Source organism: Hydractinia symbiolongicarpus, chromosome 9 (genome assembly GCF_029227915.1).
Source record: "Hydractinia symbiolongicarpus strain clone_291-10 chromosome 9, HSymV2.1, whole genome shotgun sequence".
Taxonomy (NCBI): domain Eukaryota; kingdom Metazoa; phylum Cnidaria; class Hydrozoa; order Anthoathecata; family Hydractiniidae; genus Hydractinia; species Hydractinia symbiolongicarpus.
The window spans coordinates 6,104,193-6,115,572 of NC_079883.1; the positions used below are offsets into that span (position 1 = coordinate 6,104,193).

Sequence of the window (11,380 nt, forward strand, 5' to 3'; positions counted from 1 at the left end):
CTACCAATAGTTTTCGTATTATGTTTGTTGGGATTCCAATATCTCGTCAATCTACTACTTTTACTGCGACTGCAGTTAATATTTTCGTTAAGTGGATATTCTCCTTTTTTATTTCCTTCTCAATCCTGACATTGTGTTGATGACAGATTGTTATTAATGTTTTTAGTTGATGGTCAATGGAGTGAATGGTCCGTGTGGAGTTATTGTAATGCAACTTGTGGAGGGGGGATATCATTTCGTACGCGAAATTGCTCTTTCCCGACCAATGGTGGTAAGGACTGTACTGGAGACATAATGAGTTTAAAGCCTTGTGCTTTCGATTCTTGCTCAGGTAATCAAATTCTTCAGAGTGGCAGTTACATGTCTTACTTTTTCCTACAAATTATTCAAAAGTTATTTAAGCGTGTATTGTTTCTTCTTTCATTTATTCTTTAAGTCATTCTTTACTGTTTTTCAGGTTATTATTTGACTGAACGTGGGATGCTCGATTGCAAATCCTTTTGTCTTAATAAAGGCTTGATCTGTGCGCCTGTAATTAATACAAATAATGAAACGAGGCTATTCGAAAAGCTTGGTGCTTCTTGCTCCAGAAGAAGTACGCAGGATTATTATTCAGAGAGTTACCATCCATCTTACAATCCTTTACTTCGAATATGTGCAGGATATATTGGTGTTCCAAATTCAATTATTTGCAAAGTTACCGCAGGACCATCCAACATACAAAGGGTATGCCAATGTCTTGATAAAGGTAACTTTTTAATTTGATCTGTCAAATTATTTGTTTCTTCCAACATGTGTTTGTTAGCAAAATGTTAATTATGTAGTGTGTTCACTTTTAAATTGCATGTAGATCCAATATTTTTGTATTTGTCAAAAATGTTTAGCTGATTCTGGCTTCACGCAATGGGCGTCTTGGAGTCGTTGCTCCGCAACCTGTGGAGAAGCGGTGAAAACTCGAAAAAGGCTTTGTTATGGATTTTGCTCTGGTGCATACAAACAGACAGATAAATGCGACGTGCCTCTTTGTCCAAGTATATGATTTGATTCATTTTTGTTTTACTTTGAGTCGAACTTCCTTTATATTTAATGCATCTTTCACGTTGTTTACAGTCGATGGACAATGGGGTGAATGGACCGAATATTCGTCCTGCAATCAGACCTGTGGTTATGGTTACAGAGAAAAAACTCGAGCGTGTGATCAACCAAAATCTCAGTACGGTGGTATGAGCTGTCCAGGACCAAGTTCTCATCTTATAGGCGGCTGCAATCCGGACCCGTGCCCAAGTATATAATTAGAATATATTTGTAATTTTCTCTTGTTCCGTGGCACTCTCAATTCTGTAATTTTGCAACTTGATAATGGGTGCAAATTAAGAGAAGGGTCATCTCTATACATTTTAGGATCATTGAAGACAGGCTTTGATTTAAGGGAACCATTTTTGTCAAAAAAAATTGTTAGTATATGGCTATTTGTGCTACAATATTGGTATTCCTTCTAGTTCATGGTGGAGTAAGTCAGTGGGAGTCCTGGGGAATCTGTGAAAGTCCATGTGGTGCATCAACTGCAACCAGAAGAAGATATTGCAACAATCCATCACCTGCACGTCGTGGTAGACCATGCAATGAATCTCTTGAGGATACGCGTGTTTGCAACTTAACAAAGTGCTTGCGTAAGGCTGAATTTAGCTCTTTATTGATGTATCCTTGCAATTCCAGGACTGTTTTACACTTGAAATAAGCTTACATTAATTTAGAGTCAATACATGTGAAATTGATGTAAAAAGATTTTACACCTAATAACTTATCTGTTTTTTACTTTCCCGCAAAGTCTTTTTTAAATTCATAAACAGCACGGTGTGACAAATGCCAGTAAAAAAAGTCATTAGCAATACAAATGCAACGTGCTTTTAGCCTATTGTAATAGCACTGATGATGGAATAACTTCAAAAAGCTTTTTTAACTAATTACTTATATCTCGTGTTATTTTTCTGTGTTTTTAGCCATTAAAATGTTTTACACATTTCACTTTCCTGATGAAGAATGGTATTACAAACTAGTTTACATAAATCGTGCAGAAGCGAAAGAAATGACTACAAAACTAAAAAAGAATGTAAGTGTTATGTCCTGTTTAAGTTAAGTATTTTTTTGTATTTGTGGTGTCGAAGTATTTTTTTCATCCGGCTGATTTTATTGAATTCATTTTCTTTTTTTAATCACTAACTCTGGTAAGGAGCAAACGTATTTTTAGAGAATTTGTATAAAAACGACATTTTTCTGAAACGTTTCAAGTCTGTGTAAAGTTTAAGTCATAGCACAGAATGAATTGTATTGTTAATAACTAAACGTATCGTTATATTCTTCATTTATAGATCATGAAAGCTTACAATAACGCATCTTTCATCCATGGTGTAACTGTCCACAGATTTACGTAAGTCACGTATTAATATATTATTAGACCTTTTACTTATATGATGTAGATAAAAATTATGGATTCTTTCACGATACAACCGAATACCCAACCAAAAAAATTTTATAGCCCAGATACGATGGGGAATTTTGCTCTTCTTTTAGTACTGGTGTACACTTTCCTTTTCTCAAGCTTATATTTCATCCAACACTTTCCGTTTTTGTTTCAGACGGGGAAGTGTCATTGCCGATTTCACCATCTTATATGAACAAATCAACAGTGATCAGGTGCTCTCCTTCATAGATGAAGTGTCAGTAACAAAAAAACTAGGAAATATGACTGTAGATAAACATGAATTTAATTCAACGACAAGTATGAATGTACTTATCTTTTTCTGTATGATATTTTGTGGAAACTGTACTTGACTATTAATAGGTCATTCTTATAGCGTTATGTAATGTTTAATAAAAAGCCACTGGACATTTTCCCTTTAAAGAAATTGTGCGCCCTACAATTACCTCCAATTATTTTTTTCTTTTTATGCCTTCATTTTATTACTCTAAACTCTTATAATTTCGTAAAAGATATATTCGATATTTTCATTCTTTTGTTGTCACGATACACATGTCATTTTAGTCACCTGCATGTCACCTCAAGATGTCAGCGTAGAAGAGTATGACAAAACAAGTGTCAATATCTCATGGACAATTCTACCTTGTTATAATGAACACATCGCAACCTTTGTCTATCTATACTACCGCGATATGCAACGACCAAATATCACTTGGTATGTTCAAGGGGTTGACGTTGAACAATCTTGGTTGCTTTTAAAAGACTTACAGCCTGCAAATGAATACAAAGCGTACCTTCTTATATCTTCAAACGTTGGTAATGGTCCACCAAGCGATATGTTTTTGATTAAAACACCTGTATCTCGTAAGTTGACGCGCTGAAAGTGATTTATCGCTTCTGTGTGGTTAACCACTCCTAAAAACTTCGCTAACCTCTGCGCATTGTCCTCTGGTAGAAATGTGATTATTTTGACACCTGGTTGTTTATTATAAACAATGTGATCATCACTGGTTGTTAATATATCCCCAATGTTAAAAGATACCAGTTCTCTTTTGCTAATGTAGTCATAAAAATCGCCAATTATTTGGCAAATGAACTGAGTAATTGACATCTACTTCACATGTTATAATGACGTATTTTATCATTCAGAAAAAAATAAATAAATGTTTTAAGGAAGGAAGTGTTTGCGAAATAAATTTTCGCAACTTATGCGTTTTGGAAGATTAGCAAAAGTTTATTACCGCAAAGTGTTTCAATTAAAAAAAAAAATTTCAGATAATTTCGCTTCTGTAACACAAAAATTGTAAAAAGTAGTCGGAACTAGAGAAAAATTCTGTAGAAACCCAAAAAAATTTGTTCGCAAAAGTGAAAATTTTGCGAATAAGCGGAATTTCAGAAGATTCTTCTCTTGAAATATCGAAAATTGGAGTATTCAACCATTTTTATTATTTCTGTTTAGCTCCGTCTCTTCCACCACAAAGTCTTTCTACAATCTCCACTGCACCGGAAGAAATCTTCATGGATTGGTTAAATATCCCAGAAAAGTACCAAAATGGCGAATTATTAGGTTACCGCGTGAGATACAAAAAATATCTGGGAAATACCTGGCATACAAAAGTTGTCGATTTAACAACAACTGTATTAACTGAACTCAAGCCATACACTGTGTATTATATTGAAGTTGCAGGCTTTAATACCGCTGGGGAGGGACCTACTGAGTACAGCATCATTAGGACGCAGGAGGGAGGTCGGTAGCTTTCTTTGTTCACTTATTTACTTCTAATTCTTGTTACATTTTAGAAAGTCATTCTGGATAAACTTTACATTTTTTGAAGCATTACATTTTAATAACAATTTCATTCTTTCACAGTACCATCAGTTCCCGTACCAGATGTTATCGTCAATGACATGGAATCTGTCAATTGGTGGTCTATCTCTTGGGATTCATTACCTTCAGATAAAATAAATGGCATCCTTTTAGGCTACAAACTAGTCTATTACATCGTTGAAAAGTCAGGATTGGAAATAGGCGTTGGAACTGAAAAAACTGAGCTGGAGTTGGATGTATTTACATTTTATTATAAAGTCACTGGTTTGGAGAACTATGCAGCATACAACGTTAGTGTGACCGGATTCACTGCTGTTGGAAATGGACCTGCACCAATATATCTAGCTAGTAAGTTCTTATTAAGATTTTGAAGGTGAGTACACGCAAACGAGTACAAAATGTAGATTGCATGGCCATTTTATAAATAAAAAAGACATTGAAAGTACCTACTGGAAATAAATCTCTGAGAAATATAAACCAAAATGCAAGTGCATAAAGTAAGTTGGTTATTTTAGAAACGGAATCAAGTTCAAGCAATCGTTAAGTAAAAACAAATAAACTACGATTCAAATCAACATGCATTTTCTTCATAGAAACTTGCAATTGTCGAGAACATTTATATGGTAATTGGTATGAGAATGCTCCATACACAGAGCTGGATAGTCCTTCAAATCTCAAAGGCCTTATTCCTACCATGCTATCTAAGTTGATGATTGAAGCATGTGGTACTTGTAAGCCGTATGGTCAATCCAAAATTCACTTTTTTACGTCAAAAACAGGAGAGTCTCCGCAAAAAGAAACAGAGTTGGACTTAAAAAACAGCATATCTAGCCATGTTGATGCAAGTTTTCCTATCTATGGAGATAAATTTCGTAAAGTATTGATTCCAGAAAGCCTTTATACGTTGGTCATACCTTCGCCTGGATGTTCAATTGTGGTGAGGGACTCCAAAAGTGCTGATACTGTGAACCGGATGATTTTTAATGTTTTGAAAGTATGGCCGTTGTTGTTGGTTAGTTACTGCATTGCTACATTGTTTGGGATTCTGATATGGTTTTCGGTAAGAATTTGATGGATTCTTATTATTAGTTTTGACAAATAAAGCCCTTGTTTTTATTTAGACTTCCAGCATACTTTTATTTACGTAAAGCAATAATGTAAATCCTGGTTAATTTTTAAAACCCTCCTTAATTTTGGGACTTTGAGCAGAGGCTCTCGTTTAATTTCAATATTTTTGCTCAAATTATAGAAAGATAAAATATAAACACTTAAATCCACAAATATTATTATTTTCAGAAAATCCGTTCAAGACAAAATTACAACTTAAAATAGTCCTGCAAACCAATTTAGTTGTGTATTATAGTTTGTCATGGAACATGTGTGTGTCCATTCTCTAAAGAGAGTGGACACACGTACGTAGTACTTTTAGTTTAGGAGCTGCGAGTTGAGTCTCGCTGCTAAAAAATGTGTTAGAGAATTGCACAAAGTAGTTCTACTTCTATACAATTTTGTTTTCTATGTTGAATTGAATATACAGAAAGTAGCATTTATCTCGATTCCCATATCTATTTGAAAAAAGACTGCATTAGTAGTAGTGACTGAAATCAAGTATTAAACTTTTGTTGTTACGGTGTTGCACTGACTGATGGTGTTATAGACCGTGAAACAAAATGCTTGGGAACCATGGACATGTGTACTCATTCTTGTGCGTAGAAAACATAAATTAAAGATCATAGAATCCAAATAGGTTCATTTAAAAAACAAAACTTTTGCTTAAAATTCGTGCAACTTTTTTAAAAAGAGAGAATGTAGTTAAGAAATTAATTTAATTGCATTTTGGATTTTGTCCTTCTAAAAAATCTATAATGAATTTCAATAAGAGATTAGGATTGCATCCTGACGGCTGGTTTTTCCTTTACTCCGACTGTATTACGTTACATTACCGCCAGAGATACGCATACATTTAACTTCCCTGCCTGCCACACAAGCCAGTCAGTAAATGGTAGAAATATTTATGGTGCGCCGGAGTGGGGACTCGAACTGGAAACTTTAAGATCACAAGCAGAATGCGCTGCCACTACACCATCTCCACTGTAGTGTAGCCATTATTCCCCATATGATCCTGTTTTGTTACCTATAAGAATAGGTGCGTATGTACAGAAATCCAAAGTGTTCTTTGTAAATACTGGCAAGTGATCTATAGTTTTCGATTAATGTCTCTCACTACATCCATTTAGGATCAATTTTCCAATCCAGAAGAATTCACATTAGGCAGAACATTTCGGGGAATGCTTGCTGGATTTTGGTTTGCTTTTGTTACCATGACAACAGTTGGGTATGCTCATTTCTTGAAATTCACTATTCATATTTGTTTGTCCTGCACGTTTTGTTCTTTACGAATTACAGTTAAAATGGATTGCTAATTTACATATCATATACTACATATTGTTCATTCTTCCATATTTTTCAACTAATTTTTACTCCTACGCAATATAATATTCTCTCAGGTACGGAGACCTAGCACCTCGTTCTGTTATTGCTAAAAGTTTATCAATGCTTTGGTTCCTGACTGGTTTGGTATTGAATGGTATTATTATTGGATTTATTACAACCGCTCTGTCAACACTTAACACCCCTGAAGAAGTGAAGCTCTACAATACGAAGGTAAATAAATAAAACAAGTACAAAAACGCGCGTTCTCTACTCGATACAAGAACAAACCAATCAGAGATGCGGAAAATAATTAACCAACCAATCGAAATTAAGTTACACACGTGGTGGAAAAGCTGAGTAAATTAAAATGGTGTATAAGAATTCTGAGTTAAGGCTGAAATACACGATACGTATAATTGGACCAATTGATTGGAGAGTAAACGGTTATACCTTTCAACGCAGACTGCGCACCTGTTTACACTGACAGTTTTTTCTTACAACTAATTGGTTTAATTAAAAAACTTATCGTGTATTTCAGCCTTTACAAGGATAGAGATCCTCGTACTTGCTTTTTTTTGTGAAATCACATTTTAAAACAACTGCAATCTTAGATTAAGAAACAAATGCGAAGAACAACAAGCAGAAGTCCCTTTCATCATTTTGTCATTTTTTGAATTTAAAAAAAATTAAAACTAAGATCAGTCTTCTTTTCCTGAAAATTTACGAAATGAAAAACCCATCAAAGTTTTCATTGAAAACCCGCTAGTATATGGTAGGTTCCAAATATCTTTCAAATCTTGTGTAATACAAACTATTTCGGTTGACTGATCATTTATGCCTTTTGTATTCACCTAAATATTGTACTGACATTGAAAGTATATTTTGTTTTAGCGTTAAGCTTTGGTGCCGTGCGTTAAGCAGCTTGACGCGAGTTAAACTTATCGCGTTAGTGGATACTAGGTTTAACCTTAAGGATATAATAATATAATTAAAATTATTTTTATAATTGTATTCAGGAAAACGTAAGAAAACCATAAAATAAAAAATAAGTATTATAAATAATACACAGATTGTAAATATTTAGTAATTGGTTTATAACTGTTAAAATATCTTTTAAACCGTTTTTAGGTTGCTGCTCTGAATAATTCGTTTGAGTACCGATACGCAGTGTTGAGAAATGCCAGGCTTGATAAAAGTAAGTAAAATACAAATCATCAAAATTCCAATTTATTTACATGGTTTTCAGAAACGACTTAAAGGACACCTTTCACTGTGTGTCCTACGTTCCTGTGATGATTCTTGTCGGTATGTCCCTTCGTGTTTAATCATTTGGGCAAAAAAATTCTCGCAGGTACTACCTACTCAGCTAGACAACCGGTTTAATATCAATCTCATTTTAGTGATAAGCAGAAAAAAGATTTTAGTTTATATGTGTCTTTAAAAGTCTGCCTAAAATTTCATTTCAAGAGACAATAAATATTTAATATCAGTCTGTCGACTTTGTGTTTTTGTGGATACTTCATTGATTGGTTTGATTTCATTTTTTCCCCTAAATTCTTGATGCAGACAGGCTTTTCCCTGGACTAACCCTAGTGCAGATATGCTGAAAGCTATTGTGAAAGTGTATCGAGGGTGAACCTCGGATCCATTAAGAAGGATCCATAAAGCCTACCTTATTTATAACTTTTTTAATCTGAAATATTTAGATAAACAATACAAAGATGTTATTTCGATGTTAGAAGCATTAGAAAGTCACGTGGTTGATGCAGTATTGATAGACACATACTCGATGACGTCAGTAAAAAGTATCATTGAAAGTAAAAATCAACGAGTAAAAGCGTTAATAAAAACAAATACTGGTTTTGGTTTTATACTGTCTGGTTTGTCACAAGCACTACAAGCTGACCTTGAAAGTTTAATACAGGGTCGACAAAATGAAATAACAGAGTTTATCGCTTCTCTGAAGCACAAAATACCAGTATGTTCTATTATGTAACTTCTCAATATTGTGGTGAAGGAATTTTGATATAACAAATTAGGTCTAATGTTTGGAAGAAGTCTGGGGTCTATTGAGTTCGTTGTTCTTTCAAAAAGCAAGTAAAGAAAACAGTCCACATATTGCAATGAAGGAAAAACGAAACATTCTGCATTGATGTTTATGTCAAGTTCAATGTAATAGTTTTTTTATTGTAAGGTAAAAAAAGTGATTTTAACGGAGCCTATTCTTAATTTCGCCGATAATAGAACTTTTTAATGACGTCATCAGAAGTTTTAAAAGCACAAACAATTCATGTACATTAATCGGGGAAAACGGAAAAAATGGGGAAAGTTTTTAAATAATGTTTTTAATAACAACAACTTGATCAAGAAATGCGAAAAAAATTAATAAAAAGATGTTAAATAGAAGTCATAATTCTCGTTACAAAGTGCCAACGCCTGATTCAGAGCATGTTTGTTTTAAAAAAAAAAGCCCAACAAAGGAGCGCTCATGCCCCCAAAATCCTATTCCCCAGCTTTTAGGGTTAAGGGAGTGCGTATTTCTCTAACGTTTAAGCTATTGTTATTTAAGGACTAGAATGCAGTGAAATAATACACGAATCTCCACACTCTGTATTATTTTTTAGAATTTGAATTTACCTGTAACTGGAGAAGCCACACAAGATTTATTCAGTGCAAGCGGTGAACCTTTCCAGAATTCTGTCCTGTATATGGGAGCTATGATTGGTATTACAACTTTCCTTGGTATTATATGTGAAGTTTACAGAAGAAGAAGAAAAAATAAAGTCAAAAGTAAATGTAAGCGATGATTTGTGTCCAGTTCCGTAAAAGAAGAATGGCTGGAGAATATAGTTTTAAAAATAAACTAATCAATTGAATACGGTTGACTCTCTTTCCCAGAACTTTTTTCGCATCGACCTTATGTCAGAAAGCGAAAAAGTTTTTTTTTGTTTATTTTGTTAAATGTTTCCGCAAGAATTTGTTGACGTCAGCAGTGTTATTAACTCTCGTTACATGAAACAAAACGCTTTTGGTCGCATACATTTAAGATCTACGTTCCCTTTTATTTAGGTATACAATGCAATGTCAAGGAACTTGGCGAGATGATAAAAGATTGTCGCAATCGAATGGTTAAAAAAAGTGCAGAAATTGAGAAAGTTCATTTAAAAGAACTTCTGCAGTTACAAATAATGAAAAAACGCTACAAAAACAAAATTGAAAGCAAAGGCCAAGTAAGCGTTGATAATATGATTAAAATTTCTTTTGGTGATGAATTGAAGAGAAAAAAGTTGTGCAAATTTAGAAAGGTCCACCCAGCTCCTGAAAGCTTGGGTAGTATCCCATCTTCAAGTAAAAAAACTGATGATCCACAGTCGAATAAAAAAAATAACCAACAACCAAATGGAGATGCAAAGAAGGGAACTGCATCAAATGAAGTGGCAAAGAAAGGTCGCCAACAGACAACAAAACCAGAACGTACAGCCCAGTTAAAAGGCAAAGCCAAGAAAAATGCAAACAATACGCAACCAGCGCAACCGAACTTTATTGTTTTTAACCCGAAAGAAGGAAACCAGCTAAATTTTACTAATGTATAAGTAAATAACTGTATTCAAAAAAAAGTATTTATATAAATTTATAAAGATAGTGTAATTTGTGATGTTGCTTTGTTTTCTGGTATCTGGTAGTAAATGGTAGCTTTAAATGAGTGTCTACAACATCCTTGATTTGTTTATATTCAGTGTACTAGTTATTGTTTTGCATCTAGCTGAGAAGGATTACCTGTACCTTTTGTCATACTGGCGGCCTTATAGATAATTTGCTGGTTCATGACATCATGATGGTACAATTCTGTTAGTTGGACCGTATAGTAGAATTTCTGTCAGTACCCGAACTGCCCGAGGATGTTTTTGTTGAAGTTATTGAGAGTAAACAAGGGTGTGTATTTACTAATATATATAATATATACAAAATCACTTAGAAAGTTGGAAAATGACAATTCTACAAAAAAGCAACACCCTGTAAGCTGCAAAATTTTATTTTTGGCAAGGGCTTAGACCGAGTCACTATCGCCACAATGTCCGAATCATGGAACAATCTGCTTCATGACAACCCGGAAAAGTATGAATTAACGGGAATTGAATCATTAAAAAATTTTTACAAAGGTCGGAGTGCGTGTTACGCACAGTCTACTCAATTGCGTGTGTCTCAAAACTTTGAAATTCTGCCCTTATTTGCAATAATTTCGAGGGTTGCGTCTTTTCATCATCGTCTTGTGTCAAAAAAAGATTAAAGATGTCCTGAAGGAACATATTACTGAAGAAAAATTAAAACGAAATGCCGAAATATTTTCCAGAACCTCCCAAAATTGGTATTGGTATTTTTTTCGCTTTTAAAATACTAGTGACCTCACACAAAAAACGATCACATCAGCAAGAAACATTTTGCACATCTATTTCGGGTGTTCTTTACTAAAGTTATGCCAAGTTCATGTCATACGGAACTCTGTTAGATTTTTCGGACTATGCCTAAAAAGCCTATATCAAAACTAATATCACGTTTTCTATTATTTTCAAAGCCTAAGAAGTTTTGTAGCTTGTAAAATTAATTAAGCATGTTTTCAAAGAGTTCTTGTTTTTGGGCAA

At 34.0% G+C, this 11,380-nt stretch overlaps 1 protein-coding gene across 1 annotated transcript in view; it reads left to right on the forward strand.

The window, feature by feature from the left end:
* The window catches only part of LOC130656207 (mucin-16-like), a 33,718-nt gene extending 23,323 nt beyond the window's left edge, over positions 1–10,395 (forward strand). Inside the window, exons 2-19 of the mRNA XM_057459036.1 lie at positions 167–331; positions 458–748; positions 885–1,031; positions 1,111–1,284; positions 1,500–1,670; positions 2,001–2,110; positions 2,370–2,428; positions 2,637–2,779; positions 3,044–3,343; positions 3,939–4,226; positions 4,350–4,655; positions 4,901–5,367; positions 6,545–6,642; positions 6,815–6,971; positions 7,869–7,935; positions 8,447–8,718; positions 9,365–9,536; positions 9,810–10,395. Of these exons, the coding sequence (XP_057315019.1) occupies positions 167–331; positions 458–748; positions 885–1,031; positions 1,111–1,284; positions 1,500–1,670; positions 2,001–2,110; positions 2,370–2,428; positions 2,637–2,779; positions 3,044–3,343; positions 3,939–4,226; positions 4,350–4,655; positions 4,901–5,367; positions 6,545–6,642; positions 6,815–6,971; positions 7,869–7,935; positions 8,447–8,718; positions 9,365–9,536; positions 9,810–10,333 (3,911 nt within the window). The 3' untranslated portion in view covers positions 10,334–10,395. The remainder of the gene's footprint in view (positions 1–166; positions 332–457; positions 749–884; positions 1,032–1,110; positions 1,285–1,499; positions 1,671–2,000; positions 2,111–2,369; positions 2,429–2,636; positions 2,780–3,043; positions 3,344–3,938; positions 4,227–4,349; positions 4,656–4,900; positions 5,368–6,544; positions 6,643–6,814; positions 6,972–7,868; positions 7,936–8,446; positions 8,719–9,364; positions 9,537–9,809) is intronic.
* Positions 10,396–11,380: the final 985 nt, after the last annotated feature.